We start from the raw sequence: 16,096 nt of genomic DNA on the forward strand, positions 1-16,096 counted from the left end.
GGCTTGTGCGAGGGATTCGCTATCCGCGTGCTGCGTGCTGCGTGCTGTATATACGGCCACTCTGCCAGCCTGGCCGGCTGGCTCAAGCAAGGCCCGCGCATGCAGCTTCGCGATTTGCACAGCCATGCGCGGAAGGGGAACCCTAGCGAAGAATTTCAAATTCTGTGACCGAGCGAGGTAATCAAGAACAACATGTTTCCCAGATGCGGAAACCTGAAACTCGAGTCCATTAGGGCATCGGTCAAATTCGAATATCCATCGTTAGAAGCTTAAAATCTGTTTGAATCAATCATTGAAAGCATGCATTATTAAAGCGTAACCTGGATCGCAGTCACGTGTCCGCCGGCGGCCCCGCTCGAGACTTGACCACAACACCAGCTAGCAGCCGCTGCTGAATCGTTTGAATGACCATTCAGTGATGCCTCATGGCGCTCACCATCCTCATTGACACATTGCGAGTCTGACCCACGCAAGCTTCCCTCTTAGCTCTTCTTCTAGACCATCGCTTTAAGCGCCCGCGGCCACTACACAACGGCATACACGCAACCTTACCAGCCGAGAGTGTTCTTTCAATCGGCAACCCCCCATTCATCGCAGACGTGGTGACGCCTGTGGCGGGTCGCACGAAAATGGTACTCTCGACGCAGATTGCGCGCGTCTCGGATGGGCTTCCACTCGCTCAGTCAGTGGACGATAGTGCAGTCGACAGTGCGCTCTCCGAGTACAAGCAACAGGCAAAGTTGCTCTTCAGGCGCATCTCACCTCAAGCAGAGCCAAGATGCACAATCGAGAGCGGTCCAAAGTACACTCTCCACTACCAGATCTCGCCCGTCCCTGCCGGTAGACCCGATGCGGTCGTGTTTCTCGTCATCACTGACAGGAGCTACCCAAGAAAGCTGGCATTTTCCTATCTCGATGAGCTCGCCAAGGAATTCGAAAGGTCGTACGGAGCGCAGGTTGGCCAGAGGAATTTGAGACCTTTCGCGTTTGTGGGTTTTGGTGAGTGAACACATGCCCTAGCAGTATCTATTTTCCAATTGTACAGGGGATGGTCCCACTGAGTGAGACTCTCTGGCGTATATTTGAAATCCGGTATGCCGTGATCCGATCAGATACGTTTATGCAGAGAACAAAGCGATTGTATGCGGACACTAGGACGGCCCAATCGGCGGTAGAGGAGAAGAGCGGGAGCAATCTGACCAGATTGAACGAAGATCTGCAGGATGTGTGAGTCTGGCAAGGCGAGCGTCGGGCGTGAGCATCTGTTCTTATCCCAGACCCATTCACGACTCTTAGTGCTTCCGTTATGACCAAGAACATGGAGGATTTGCTATGGAGAGGCGAGACGCTAGATCGTGAGTACCTCTCACGCAGTCGAGCTGTAAGCGACAGCCACCAGGTCCGCTGACTCTTGTTGGCACACTCGGACAGAGATGTCAACTATGTCTTCATCATTGCGGGATGAATCCCTCAAGTATCGCAAAGCAGCCAAGCAGATCCGTATCGACGCCCTCATCCGTCAATATGCTCCGTAAGTGTGCCAATAGCCAATGATGGCCAATGCCTTGGTTTTGCCAACTGAGCGCAAACCACCCAATGTGCTCACACTGAGAACTGCAATCTGCTCTACCGTACGCATCGTCATTCGCTCAGAATCGGAGCAGTCGCGTTCTTGATACTGTTCGTGCTGTGGATCAAATTCTTTTGATTGTGCAATCAGCACATTCAATTCTCGAATCGAATGCGTTTAAGTGTGCAAAGAGAAGGGTAGGCTGTAGTAGTAGCGCCGGCGTGTATGTCGCGCTACTGCTACTTCAGATTGGGTTACGGGTCAACGATGCGTACGCAATGATGGGTGACTATGTGAACAAGGCGAGAAGTCTGGGTCTGGTGCCGGAGGCGAGGAAGGGATCAAGGTGGGTCAGAGCAAAAGGGACACAAAGAGACTGGAAAGATTTGGGCAAACCAGAGTCGGGGCGGAGTCTTGGAGAGAAAGTGGCTCAGACACTCGCCGCGCACAGTCATGCGGCGACGCTTTGCTGGCCAGGCTGGTGACTGTCCACGGCTTTCTGAGAGGCCATCAGGCTTTGATGATCGGCGCACCACCGTTCCAGGTCGATCTTGAGGGCTCGAATGGAGAGCGGCTTGGTGCGCCATTCGTCGCAGCCGCATTCCAAGCCCCGCGCGCGATCTGCCGGAGATGACAGGGCAGTGATGGCGACGATGCGAGGGCGGGGTTGCAGGTCGTGGGCTCTCATATGGAGCGCCGCCTCAAAGCCATCCATGCGCGGCATTGACATGTCAAGGAGCACCAGCTGAGGCTCGAATGCAACGAAGCGCTCCACAGCTTCGACGCCGTCATGGGCTTCCTCGTAGGGTAATCCGAGTCGTTTGACGATGGTCGTCAAGAGTTTCATGTTGACGCTATTGTCCTCAACGAGCAGCACGCGGTATGCTGCGGGTCTGCTCATATCGACCGAAGGGTTCGAGGAGGGACGAGCGAAGGTATCGACAGGAGCAGATTCCAAGAAAGTCACAGAGCCTGGAGAGGACGAGATCGCTTTCGAGGATACCGCCCGTTTAGCGACCTCTTGGCTAGTAGATGTAGAAGGACCGCCGCTCTTCACAGCGCTTTCGGGCGCTGAGGATTGTGCAGCCACCTCGGTCGCACCCGAGAGGGGGCTTGAAGTGACCGCCGCGCCCTCGACGGCGCCCTCGACGGAGGGCGGGACAGCATTGGTCCTCTGGGAAAGCTCTGCGTGCTCTTGCAGAGGCAGGTGCGGTTGGGGTGCACGAATGATAGTGGGAGACTTGTCTCTCAAAAAGATTTCCAGTCGGTCGAGCAGCGTGCCACAGAGAGGAGCTCGCATGACGGCCACCGGGACCTGAAGAGCTTTGAGGTGCTCGGTGAAATTGGTCGGCGCCGTAGGACTGGAGGCAAGCACCGCGACGCGCGGCTTCTGCTGTCTAGCCGTACCGGCGTGGAGCGCACAGAACGCTTGAGAGGCACCTTCTGACAAAATCCACAATCCAGCTTCTTCCATGTGCGAAACCAGCTGTATTCCGCCGGTTTGCAGTCGACGCAGAATGAAGCTCTGTGCGCGCTCTAAGGCATGGCCAGAGAAGCCGCCGAACCAGACTTTGGAAACACAGTAAGGCAAGGCGGCTGTAGAGGCGACTTCCGTTGTTGGAACGGGAATCAGCGGCAAGGTGGCGGTCACGATTGTGCCAACCCCGAGTTTGCTCTTGACGTCGATATAACCGCCAATTTGAGAAGTCAAGGCGGAAGAAATCGTGAAACCGAGGCCAATGCCTCGCGAGAACCCATCGCGTTTAGAGAAAGGTCGCACCAGATCGTGAGCACAGAACGAGTTCGTCATACCCACGCCGGTATCTTCGATGGCGAAGTCGACCATGACCTCTCCCTCGCTGCTAGCCGGTCTTGCGCTGTCGACAAGTGCGTCAACTTTTCGGATCGTTTCGTTTTGCAGCCTGCGTTTGGGAGCATCACGTCGAGGTGTGATCGTCACATCGACTAGACCTCCTTCGGTCCGGTTGAAGCGCACCGCGTTGTTGACAATCTTTCGGATGACCTTCAGCGTGCGTGCGCGGTCGATGCGCCATCGCTTGCCGAGTGACTCTGCAATATCGATGATGACGATGGGCGGGCCCTTAGCGGGACTTGTCTGGTCCATCTGAGTGTCCTGTCGATTGTTCATCTCCACCATCTGGAGCTCGCTCTCCACAGCTTCCTCCACTTCACTGCGTAAACAAACCTCTTCTGTACGAGTATCCAGGGCTGGTTTTGCGCTTACCTCATCGGCTTGTGCGGAGCGATTTCGAGTGCTCGTGTTTGTCTTCACGCCTGACACCTCTCCCAAATCGAGGACATCGTCGAGGATGGATGACAAATTGGTCCCCGCCAAGCGAATAGCTTGCAGCAGGTCAGAGAGCATCTGATGATCCAAGTCTTGCACTGTGCCCTCGTCTCCCGCGTTTGCTGCCACGCCCCGCAAAAAGTCTGTGATGCCCAAAATCGCATGCAAAGGCGTCCTCAGCTCGTGCTGCACTCTTCTGACAAATTGCAACTCTTGCTTGGAAGTCATGCGAGCGCTGTCACGCAGAACGCAAGCGTACAAGAGAGCAATGCAGGCGCGGCCGAAGCCCCGATCGCCAGCGTCGAAGAGTCGCAGCTCGTCGAAGCAAGCGAGGATAAGGTAGGTGGGTTGCCGATCGTGATCAAAAACCAGCATTGTCAGGGCGGTGGCTGGTTGTCGTCCCGAAGAAGCCCACAAGGGCTCAAGCGCATCCGAGTAGAGGGCGTCCTGATTGGGGTAAACGATATCGTCGTGCAGCGGCACGACGCCGAAGTGCATGTCGATGTCAAGATCCGAGCGCTCTCTGCGGCTAGCCATGTATTGACACAGCGCATTTTGAGCTTCATGTGACTCAATGTCTAGCTCGTGCACACGTTCGGGCCGGCCAGCCAGTGCCAGGAATTGAAAGGTGCTATCTGGGGCCACAGAGCAAGTGAATTCTAGCTCGCTGGTCTGGCTACTTGCATCGACGCTTGTATGGCCAGAGTATTCTCCTGACGACGCGTCACTGCCTTGACTGGCATGCGAGATCCGATGGGCGGTCGCTGCGGACCACGACTGCCTGTGACTCGTCGAGCTGCTGCTAGATGGCACGAAGCCCGAACCAAGACCGCTGCCGCTCGCAGAAGAAGAATGAGTTGCCTGGTGTCGCAGTGTTGGACGACGAGTTGAGAAGCCGGTGGAAAACGTTGGCGAGAGGGCAGAGAGGGGCGGAGTACCCGCCACAGCGTTGATGTCAGCTGCTACAGAGGAAGAGCTTACGTCGGGGAAGAAGGAGTGCGCGTGCACGTCCTGCGACGAAGGTGTAAGAGGTGTGATCGGAGGGCCGCTGGAGCCTGACGAATGCAGCCAGGGCGTTTGTGGGTAGGTAGCGCTGCTGGCAGAGTGGGGAGAGTCTGTGACAGGACGACCAGAAATTTGGCTCTCCCCATGAGTTGAGGATCTTCGATGTGAGGTGATGCGAGCAGGCGTGACATCAATAGCGTACACTGCGCTCGCTTCAAAAGTGGATCGGACCAAATTCGCCACCTTCTGCAACCTGCGCGGTCGAACGTGGCCAGACCTGTTGGCAGCTGATGAAGATGTGAAGTGCTGATGTCCAAGCATTTCCTGGTCTTCCTGCATGTCATCACGGTCCATGTCGTCCACATCGTCGGCTGTGTCGCGCGCAAGCTGTGCGATTGCGATTTGATTTTTCTTCATTCTTTGGACTTGAGAATGTTTTGCCTCGTGCTCCAAAGCTTCGCTGACCATATCTGCGATGTCTTGCAATAGACGTGCGTCGTCCTCACTGAAGTCCGAGCGTGGCTCAGTTCCCAAAATAGTGAGCCGACCTAGCTCTACCTTGCTCAAACCGCCACAGACTTGCTGACTGGCAGGTCCATCCGCATCAGGCGTTGACAAAACCAAAGGAGCTGAAGCGTAGAATCTGACCCGCTGGCCCCGGGAATCCCTCGGTTGCAGGCCAGCTGTACGCCAATCCTCGTCAAGGTCCGGAATGCAGACGACCGCACGTGGACTCAGCATGGCATGAGCGCAAAGCGCCTGACTTGCCTGAATCACGCTATCCGCGAGCCATCCTGCTTGACCAAGGAAAAGGATCTTTGGCTCGGTCGTCTGAGCGCAAGCCACTGTGACTGTTGCGGCCGCTGCTCTAAACACCGCCTTGGCGTGTCTTGCATAGCGATCAGCTGCGTGCCGCTTCATATTGCGCCTGGGCAGTGAGCAGCTGTGCCAGATGCTATGTAAGTCTTCGAAGATGTTAGCCATGGGGGTGTTGTTGAAATCGACAAGTGTTGCCTCGACATTCAACCACTCACCCAGCATATTCGCGCGCCAGACGCTGCGCAGATGGGACGGAGGGAGGGGCCAGATATCCATGGCGACGGTAGAATTCTTCGAGGCGACAGTAGCGTGGATGAGTGCGCTGCTGATCACACTGCGACTACGCACCGTCTACTCACCGCGAGGCTCCATTAGGTGTCCCTCTTGATCATACACGTATTTTTGTGCTGGCTCTATTGGCAACGCAGCCTCAGGACCTTTTCCTGAGGTAGCAGCAACGTTGGCCCAGTCCGCCCATCGACCTGCTCTGTAAGCCGCAAAGAATCGTTCCCACTCCTCCTCGTCTTCGAAGTCTGGCTTCTTTGGAGCTGTGGACCAGAAGGGTAATTTTTGGTCCCTTGGAGAGGACGGAGAGCTATCGGAGGCTGTATTTTCCTGCTCAGACTGCCGTGGGGGAGACAATGGGGCTTTGATGGAAGCTTGATCCGTAGGCGAGCTTTGGTCCGATGAGGCACCGAGCTCACTTGTAGATGAGCTCGAACCGGTCGGGGTAGCTCCCTCAGAAGGCCGCGATGTCAGGCCAGGATTTGCGATTGTGTCGTCAGCCATGTCAGCAGAGGTGGGTGTGGGTCCGAAGACAGGACGATTATGTATGCGTAGTACGCGACGACTGTGTGCTGAGCGGCTGGGGCGACTGTTGGGTGGACACTATCACTTGAAACGCTGGTAAGTGATCGCAAGCGATGAACCAAGGCAGCGAAGTGCGCGGACAAGCGAGGCGGGCCGAAGCCCTGACAGAAGGGAAAAGGACGAGAGGGGAGAGAGGGCAAGAAAAGGGCGATTACGGCCATAAAGGTACGAAGCAGACGCGTGTGCAAGTATACCACAGACACCGCGACTGCTGATTGGAGGGTGCGGGTCGCGCAGCAAGCTTCATGGGATGGCGCTACGCTCGGCGAGGCAGGGTTCAGCCACGGTGCGATCACGCGTCGAGCAGAATATCGGCACTGGGTGAGAGTTGCAGCACTGATGAGCTTACTCACGCAACGAAGGAGCAGGTTGCTCGGCGGGCATGCCCGGGCACTTGCAGATTTCGCATGAGCTTGCTGGGTGTATGCTGCAGCACTTGAGGCTCTAATTTTACAGCAACAACTACGACGACGCAGATAGCAGCTCTGCAGAACTTTTGGTTGCCGATGGAGCGGCAGGAAAGCAGCGAGCAGGCTGCTACCAGCGCAAGCAGCAGCTGCAGTGCAGCAGGGTCTTATTCTGCAGGGACACTTCCATTCAGTCGGCGGCCGGCCCTGTGCGAGGCTTACATACGGACTCATCCTGACGAGTACGCGGTCAGACTACTGCACTCTGACTGTGTGACTCTTGCAGCCATGCAGTAGTACTGTACAGTAGTAGCTTGGGACTAAGAAGGTGCGGCAATTCTGAACCCCGATTCGTAATGGCCATCATAGCAATTTGAAAGGAGCTGTGCCTGAAGACCGCTCGTCGCTGCGTAGCCTTTCCCGAATCGTCTCGTACCCGGGCCTCGCGGCCAGGGGTCGAGGGAGTAAGCTGGCAGACTTTCTTCCTTTCTATTCGTCAGAAGCGCCACCAGAACCCACGATCATACTCATGACTGACTGCACCGAACCGTACAGAGTGTGTGCTCGTCCCAGCCACAGCGCGGGCCTTGAGTCGTGAATCTGGGCACGTACATGTACCGCACTCACAGACTGTTCGCTGCTTCTCTTGCGCTGTACATCCGCCACTTGCGAGGGTTGCTGACTGGGATGGGGCCAGGATTCCGCCTGGCTTTGCTGCGTCTGAGCAACAACGATGCAGCGTGCGGCCCTACATGCGTGCGCTCTAAAACTGGCCGGGATTAAAGCTCACTTGCATGACGGGGCATGCAGCGATGGCCCACCGAGACGGAAAGCAAAGATAGCCCTGTCCAGAATCTGCAAATTATCTGGCGCAAGGAAAAGAGGTCACACAGCGTGTGGATGATTGGGGCCAGAGAAGGAGCAGCATATGGTCTGTGAGGGTGCCCTTGGCCGTTGGTTTCGGAATGAGAGCCCGTGTGTACGCGGACCGAAACCTCCGCGCTGCTGGCTCTCGCAGCGACGTGAACTCACCTCGACAGTACTGAATTCCTAATCCGTGCATACAGCGCACACATTAGCGCTGACTCGCGGCGGATGTAGCGCGCAAGCGGGCAGCGTGAGTATCGAGCAGGACCGCTGCGATGTGGAAATCAGGCGACTGTACGACACGCCGTAGATGCTGGATGAATGCTGAGCTGCTCAGCCTGATACAGAGCTCGAGTGCCCATCCAGCTTCATGCATGGAACGTCAGCCACACGCCTGACGAATCCGTGTTGCGGCGGCCCTACCGACTTTGGTCGTGAGTTATATTCGAGATTCGAATTGGGACCCCAGCTTCATGCATGGAACGTCAGCCACACGCCTGACGAATCCGTGTTGCGGCGGCCCTACCGACTTTGGTCGTGAGTCGAAGGAGCGGCAGGTCTCTTTGTGTGCGTCGTGGTCGGAGGGGCATGCCCAGGAAGATGTGCATGGGGACTCAACATCCTCGCCCTGCTCTAGCGCTTTCTTGAGACGTCGGGGTAGAGGACGACCAGCGCCTGCACCGAACCATCAAGGCTCAGTCAAGCATGCATACCGCTTCGCGTTCTTCTGCAAGGAGCTCGGCAGTGGTGCACGATGGCGTACCTGTCAAGTTTCACGGAGCCTTCGACACTCAAGACTAATGAGTCTTGATCGTGAGCAAAGGTCAATCCTCCGTAGAATACACAGTACGCTTCTACTCACGCTCCTGACAGCGTCAAACAAGCCTTGAAGGGCCCGCTTCCATGACAAGCACGCGCAGCCTTGGATCGTCGTTCTCTCCTTTTTATGCATCCGATGGTATTCAAACTCCTTCGGCTTGGCGCCGCAACAGCGCAATGTCTCCGCAGTTCGTTGCACCGGGCCCGGACAGCTTGTAGACATATGATCACGCCTGAACACACTCGATGTTGGCGGTTGTAATCAAGACTGGAGAGGAGACTCAAAAGACTATCTACATGAAAGGATGTGTTCATGCTGTGCAGACGGATGCGTACGAAGCACGTGACACCTATACGCCGTGCGCCTCGGCTTTGATCTGGGCCTCGAGCGACAAAATTGCTAGACATGGTGGTCCTCCCCACAGAGAGACTTCACCAAGGTCCGAGGAGAGAGAAGGGCAAGGGAGAAAGGTGGCCCTGCGACACGTGCCAGCGACGGCATCGCATTGACGCGACCACTTACCCAATTACGGTGCGTCTCACCGCAATCCGTCTTGTGGACATCCCCACGCGAGACCACACACACCCGCAACGTATTCGCTAGCTTGGCCGCACTCCCACCGCATTCTTTGTGCCTCAATCGCAAATTTAGCCGCCTGAGTCTGAACACTAAAGCCATCGACACGCAGAAGTAGCCCTCAACACGAGAAGTCGATTGATGTATTGACGAGAAAAGCAAAATGCAGCAATTGTCCGCGTCCTCGAAGAGTTGGGGCTGATGAGCGGAAGGTAGAGCAAGTCCAGAAGCCGCAGCGCGAGATGAGTGTGATATGTTGCAGGGAGTCTTTAACATTGTCCGAGAAGGCGATTCGGCGCAAAAGGTCGGTTGTAGCCTCCGCGAGCAGCAGTCGCGGTCCAAGTGGTCAAGTTGGGGTTGGTGTACACATCGATGTGCCTGTCGATGTAATCCTTCGTGGGCATATTCTCGGGTGAGCATCCCACATTTTCGCTTCCTTCGTCTTGCCAGACTCTGACGTAATCGATCAGGTACTTTGCAGGGAAGGTAAGTCTGTCAAAGTCGACGGGAGAGAAGCCTTCGGACATGCCCAGGTTCATGATGATGTACATGGGCTCGACTGGAATGGGCCGGGCGGCGATTTCGGTTTCGGGGTTGGCGCCGAGAGCGCGGGCGCGCAGCGTCCACATCGGTCTGCCACCGTGAGCAGTCCAGGTGATGAAGCCGCCATCGCTCTCGTATCCAGGTCGGTACTCGAAGCCATACTGATCGTATTCTCCACCCGTGTCCTCGTAGTTGTTGTCTGGAGTGGTGATGAGACTGCTAGCGCATTGCTGCCACACGCCACCCTTGTAGTTGTTCTGTCCATTGGAGAATTGCGAGTGATACTCGACAGCGCCACCGTCGAGCGTGATGTTCATGCCGGCATCGAACGGTGCCAGCTGCAAGCTCATGCTGACGTCGCCAGAAACGCCTGGGCGCTGACCAGCAGCGGCCTCAATTGCGTCGATCTCTGGAGCTGCTCGACCCACGTAGGTGCCATCTGGGTGCTTAGGACCTGGATGGTCTTCGAAGTCTGGACATGTGCATCTGGAAAGTCGTTGACCAGGCAAGTAACTGAGCGTACCACCGTACTCTTCAGGGTATGTGCCTGTGGTCGCAGCTGCGATGGGACCACCTTCGGGGTACGTCTGATTCGCGAGAGTGCCGACGTCGCATCTGGATGCATCAGGGTGAGAGACGTGTAAGCCACACCATATCGGGCGTCGAGGACAATGGTCGAGCGACCAGCCACTTTGCCCAGGCATACGTCCGACAACGGAGGCACGCTGCTGAAAGACTGCCCTACCGCTACGTAGCTACCCTGCGCGTCGTCGGGCACACTCACGCGTCATAAGTGTAGGGCCAGAGACTGAAATTCCAAGGCAAGAAATGTATTAGCATGAGCCAAGCTTCGCTGAAGAATACTGGCGAGATCAAGCGACGTACCCTGCCAATGCGGAGAAGTGCTCATGTGTCAGCACGAGCGCAGCATCGTAGACCGCTGGAGTAACTCACCTTCTGTGCTCGCACCGTGACCAGCGCGTCCAAGATTGCCTATGTGAGTAAGAGTGTGGTGGGTGAAGGGGTCAGAGCACGTCAGAGTAAGATTCAGGTCGCATCGGATGGCGCAGCAAGCGAGCCCCGCGCCCACAGCCTTCTCGTCAGCTCTCCCACACTGCACTCTGTAGACACGCACCCATCGTCCACGCAGCGGGCCAAAGACCTGCACAATGAGGGGTGAGGATATATCACATCAGTCCGAGGGCGTCGTTTGCGCAGAGCACGTGTGCGAGATTGTCAAACCCACCAGGAATGTCGTGAGCGCCGGGAAGTCTGACGCGGAATTCGATGTGACCTCCAGTGAAGCAGAATTTGTTCCATGACTGCACCATGCCGCTTCGGAAGTTCATATTTCTGTGGGCATGCTCGATCATGGTGATGACCATGTTACCTCCCTCGGTAGTGACAGCGGAAGGATCGTACCTACAAGGGTAATGTTGTGGTCAGTCAATAAGAGATGACGGTCGCGCGCACCACTGGTGGACTCACCATTCGTAGTCGCCTGTTCCCCAGTAATGAAGGTCCACTGCTTCCCAAAAGGGATCGTCACCCGGATAAAAAGATCGACCGTCGACATTGAATTCGTCGCTAAAGACAAGATTCATGTTTCGTTGACCGTCGATGCTTCTTCGGCGATATGCCGACCGTGGCGTGTCAGGGTCGATGAGGCCGCGAAAGTTTTCGGGAATCTGCCCGCTGCTGTTGGTTCCTCCCATACCGAAACCACCCTTGTTGCTTTCTTGCTCTTGGAGAATATGGTACATGAGGGGGTATCCACCGAATAGCATGAGCAGACCAGCAGCGAGAAGCGCGACCGTTCCGATGTTGACTAGCCCACGAAGGGTAAAGATGGAACCACGACTGTTTGGCGATTTGCCAATCTTTGGATCGTGGAGATAATCATCATCTTCGATGGTACCAGGCCTGCCCCACGAGTCGGGCAGGGAAGCAAATGCTACTGGAGCAGCGTAAGAATACTTTTCGGAAGCGCTACTTAGGCGCTTGTCGAAGGAATCGTTCGATCCTAACGAACTAACGCCTGAAGCATTGGCATCTCGCTGTGTCCGAGCAGCGGCAGCGATCGCTGTCGCTCCAGATTGTCCCACAGCCGTGAATCCACCTGGTGCATACCGACGACCCGAGTTGAGCGATGAGGAGGAGCTTCCATAGTTACTGGGTTGAGCTAGTGGACGAGTGCTAGAAGCCGGTGTGTGACCGGACGAGTGGGACGAAGAGGGAGCGGATCCCGTCGGGCTGGGCCGACGAGGGGAAGACGAATGCATCAAAGGAGTTTGGGCGGAGGGAGAAGAGGGTTGTCGATTGAATGCTGCGTTCGGTCTACCGTACGATTCTGCGTTGCGGTCAGAACTGAGATTGGCACCGGGCACCAATGGAGAGTAGTGAGGGTTGATGGTTGGCATCGTGTTCGTGCGCAACGTGTAAACGTGAGTGCGTCGCGGTGACAAAGTCTAACAGGTTGGGGGTGTGTATAGGATGCCGCCGGGGTGGACGAGCATTTATGGCATTTCGACATGGCCCTCACCATGCCCGTCGTCACGTCAGGCAGAGGACCCTGTCGACTTCGTTCCGAAATAGCACCACATTTGCGCATTTTTTGGGACGGCGAGCGTGGCTTGGCGATGCACGATCGCCGCAGACTCCCGTCGGACGTGGGCAAGAGACACCGAGTCAGACGGGTCCGTGGGGGCAAGTAGTCGCACCGTGATTCCAGCATCAAACAGACGACTCTGCAGACGGAAGTAGTCGCACTGTAACTTCAGCATCTTCATCTTTGCTCGACATGTCTCACGCTTGGTCGTGCGACTGTTCAAGCGCCCAGTGCTGGAGAGCGTTTGCCAATCTTGAACCGTGCCGCGCTTTGGGTGACACGAACGGAACGTTTGTCGGGCACTGTATGCGCTGATTTGCGTCGCTCGTGGATGCCAAGGGCCAAGCAAAAGAGTGTGCATCGTGCTAGAGATGCCTGCGCAGAGCGTTGTGCACGCGCGGTGCAACACTCGTCCTCCTTGTCTTGTTCATAGTGAGATCCCATCCAGGACGTGCCAAGAAAATCTCAGAAGCGCCACCTGAGCGAAATGCAACCATCTTGCTGCTTTTCCGCTCCGCTTCACGCTCACCTCGAGCGTCGAGAGCCTCGTTCTTGGCGTTGAGGAGGTGAGAGGAAGGTGACATGCAGTGCGGCGCTGCTGGCCTGCTGACGAAGAGTCGAGTGCCCCTGTCCTGCAGCTTGCAGGGCTTGGCTTTTCGTGCAGCTGGGTCAATTCTTGGCGCAAGTCACGTGACTGACCCAAGTCTTCAGGCCGTTTCGCCGCCGCATCTGCCTGAGTAATCACGAATGAGCGCGGTGATCTTGAATCGATTTGAACTCACACAGCGGCTCTCGACTTATCACTGTGATTTCAATATCAATCTCAAGGTCACACTTTCCATATATCGACCCAGCCGTCCTCCATTTGCAGAAAGCCAATGCTTTGGGGCCTCATCGCGCAATTCAGTCCCGATGCCTACAATCAGAATATTGAGGTGTAGCGCCTACGGCTACGCAATCGCCGGCGGGCCGGCACTTTGGCAGATCTTGCGGAAGGACTCCCGCATCGACAGCTGACAGCCGGTCGAAGTTGTAAAGCAAGAACAAAACACACAGCGCTTCTTCACAATGAATGATTACCCCTCGAAACTGTCGTCAGAGAGCTTCCTATAGTGTACAAAGGTATTGACTCATTCGACAAGCAAACGAATGCAATCGAAATCCCGCATAACCCCTCACCTACGTCCAGCCGGCACAAAGTCGGTCTTCTTGGGAAGCTTGCTAGTCTGCACCCTCGCTGCGCCGCCCAGAAACGTGCCAACGAGGGCTAAGACGATGACGGCTCTCTCCTTGCCGCTCGTGGCACCTTGCATCCAAGTCGTCTCGAGGATGGCGAGCAGGAAGGTGAGGAGGAACAGCGGGAGGAGGATGTATCCAGACAATCTGTGGTGGCGAGTCGGAGCGCGGTAATGCGAGGAACGAGCATGGTCAGATATCTGTGAAGAAGGTGTGCGCTGCTCCGAGCGCATCTACGCACCTGTGCCACTTCCACAGCCCTTTGGCTTTATTTGGTCCTCCAAGAAGCGTGCCATTTCCCCATACAGTAGCCGCACCAACAGCAGCCTGCACCCAAGCGATAATGACAGCGGCAAAACCGAGGGTGCCATGCCAGCTGATGAAATGCTGTGTGCCGGGTTTGGAATGAAGGTACCACATGATGATGGCGCCAGCTGTAAAGAGCGGCAGCACGATTCCAAGATGGATGAGCTGGTGCAGCAGAAGGGCCGAAGCTTTGGATTTGGGTCTGCTCGTCGTCGTTGGCTGAAGGACGAGGATGGATTGACTGATGAAGACGAGACCCAGCGACTGTGGAGCGCCACGCCACGTGCCCGTCAGCGCAAGACACTCCGCACGAGACGTCGACAGTGGCACACACCTGCAACAACGGATGATAGCCAAACAGCGGTAAATTATTCCAGGGCATTTTGCTGAACACCAAAGACCAGACGAGCGCCACAAAGGCCACCGCAAATATCTGCGACAAGGTGATTGTTTGGTGCGGCATGAGCTCACAAGGCAATGAAACCTTCACACGCACACTTTCTTTTGCTCACCTGAACAACCCAAGCAGATCCCGACATATTGTTGCTCCTAAACACTCGCCAAGGTGTAGAGTCTCTATCCGTCTCTCTCAACACTCTTCTCTCCTCCTCCTCTGCCTCCGTCTCTCCTGACAAATGTTCTCCGCCTCGCGCGTAATGTCGTTGATGTTGAAGACCTTCCTCTTCTCCGCCGGGTGCGAGCAAAGGCTGCGTCTGCTCGGCCGCAGCGTGAGATGCTGCCGAGGCGGACATGAATGCTTCGCCTCTGTTCGTCTTTGCTCGCCCAATCACTTCACGAACCAGTGAACGTGCCTATATGGTTTGACGGAACTCGCGAGCGAGAGAGGTTGGTCGGTGTATGCGGCGCGCTTCCGTAGAAAGACCCGATCGGTAGAATCTGACTGAGCAGACGAGCACAATCGTGGCGAATGAAATGAAGAGTCGACGTTGCAGTCGAAGGGTCGCAGTAGAGCTGAAGCTTGGTGTGATTCCCAGAATCATGAGATCGTCGACAATTTAGAATCAGAATCGTGAATCGTGAATGTGAATGTGGAATTATCCAGCGAGTCGAGTGTGAGTGACGACAGCACCACGTACCGTTCAGGGTTCAGCCATATGTATCTATGGCCGCAAGCTGCACCCATGCTGGCTGTGCGAACCGAATCGGACCGCACATGCAACTTAGCGCCGAACGTGCTGCTGCCAGCCTGGCCCTGCTGCTGCATGGTAAGCGTGCTGCGCGCGTGCCTGATGAGTAACGCGCCAGCTCTGCTTGGCTGAGCAGTCAGAATTGTGAGCTGATTGCGTCATCAGCCAAGGCAACCGTGAGGTTAGAAGCGCACAGAAACAGACCCGTCCGCATGGTCCACTCGACATCGGGCCATCTTTGTCTCTCGAGAGCGCGGCGGTGCGGGAGACCCAACAGGCAAGCCTTCGGTCTGCACACGCATCAAAAGCTTTGTCAGCTTTTGGATGCCAGCTAGATTATTCTGTCATAATTGCGACGCAACAGGCCTGGGCTGAGGTGTTAAATATGGACATGAGGAAAGGCGGCAAGTATAGAGCGGATGTGTGCTGCTAATAGCGATCGGTACATTGGAAAAGAGGGTAAGGATGCTGCTTGAAGCGAGCTGTAGGTAGCTTAAGACTAAACCCTAACATAGCCCGGATGGCGTGACAGGCCACAGGTGCATCGTCTACGAATGAATGTCATCCGGATGAGGAGGGCCCGTCCGGCGCTGTAATTTGAATGCGCCATCACCTTGATGATATGCAGGAATTCGCAGCAAGGTGAGGTAAGGACCAACCAGCGGAGGCAACTTGCACAAGAAGCAAGTCGCTTTTGCAGCGACGTTATGACGACGCTTTGATGCTCATGGCTAAGTTGGGCCACGGAAAGTCGTGGCGACGACGAGGCGCGGATACTCGGAATAGGTGGCTGGGCCCTGGTTCATTTTGCGGGTCGTCGGCCGGTCGAGTCGAATCGAAGCGAAGCGAAGCGAGAAGGTAACCTAAATGGAGGGGTCGGATCGAATCGGGTGCCAAGGAAGGACGTTGGGGAAGCGGTCCCTTGACGAAGCTGCGCGCTCCAGCGCCCGCGCATAGATGCTCGGCGGCCGCAGGGATGGACTCCACAAAGTCATGGCCATGTGTTGCCACAG

The 16,096-nt window shown here is 56.0% G+C and overlaps 4 protein-coding genes across 4 annotated transcripts; 1 reads left to right on the top strand and 3 right to left on the bottom strand.

Annotated features, from left to right (window-relative positions):
- The first annotated feature begins 374 nt into the window (after positions 1 to 374).
- On the top strand, positions 375 to 1,760 carry IE81DRAFT_324937 (putative SEC22-synaptobrevin). Its single transcript, XM_025514373.1, has 5 exons — positions 375 to 999; positions 1,113 to 1,227; positions 1,297 to 1,355; positions 1,432 to 1,531; positions 1,654 to 1,760. Exons 1-5 carry the CDS (start codon positions 630 to 632, stop codon positions 1,706 to 1,708), a joined length of 699 nt encoding a protein of 232 aa, XP_025368267.1. The 5' UTR covers positions 375 to 629; the 3' UTR covers positions 1,709 to 1,760.
- IE81DRAFT_342304 (hypothetical protein) lies at positions 1,684 to 6,901 on the bottom strand. The gene is made up of 3 exons (XM_025515688.1): positions 6,062 to 6,901; positions 5,918 to 5,993; positions 1,684 to 5,838 (listed from the first exon to the last, which is right to left on the bottom strand). The coding sequence occupies exons 1-3, from the start codon at positions 6,489 to 6,491 to the stop codon at positions 2,022 to 2,024; spliced, it is 4,323 nt and encodes a 1,440-aa protein (XP_025368268.1). The 5' UTR covers positions 6,492 to 6,901; the 3' UTR covers positions 1,684 to 2,021.
- Positions 6,902 to 9,511: 2,610 nt separating this feature from the next.
- Positions 9,512 to 12,067, bottom strand: IE81DRAFT_292408 (beta-glucan synthesis-associated; the record flags this gene model as incomplete). The annotated part of the gene is made up of 6 exons (XM_025511958.1): positions 9,512 to 10,400; positions 10,570 to 10,593; positions 10,736 to 10,778; positions 10,921 to 10,947; positions 11,032 to 11,207; positions 11,274 to 12,067. 6 exons carry the CDS (start codon positions 12,065 to 12,067, stop codon positions 9,512 to 9,514), a joined length of 1,953 nt encoding a protein of 650 aa, XP_025368269.1.
- A 1,311-nt stretch (positions 12,068 to 13,378) lies between these two features.
- Positions 13,379 to 15,033, bottom strand: IE81DRAFT_324940 (hypothetical protein). Its single transcript, XM_025514374.1, has 5 exons — positions 14,448 to 15,033; positions 14,270 to 14,368; positions 13,871 to 14,199; positions 13,573 to 13,776; positions 13,379 to 13,500 (listed from the first exon to the last, which is right to left on the bottom strand). Exons 1-5 carry the CDS (start codon positions 14,685 to 14,687, stop codon positions 13,470 to 13,472), a joined length of 903 nt encoding a protein of 300 aa, XP_025368270.1. The 5' UTR covers positions 14,688 to 15,033; the 3' UTR covers positions 13,379 to 13,469.
- Positions 15,034 to 16,096: the final 1,063 nt, after the last annotated feature.

This window comes from Ceraceosorus guamensis (assembly GCF_003144195.1).
Source record: "Ceraceosorus guamensis strain MCA 4658 unplaced genomic scaffold IE81scaffold_49, whole genome shotgun sequence".
NCBI lineage: Eukaryota > Fungi > Basidiomycota > Exobasidiomycetes > Ceraceosorales > Ceraceosoraceae > Ceraceosorus > Ceraceosorus guamensis.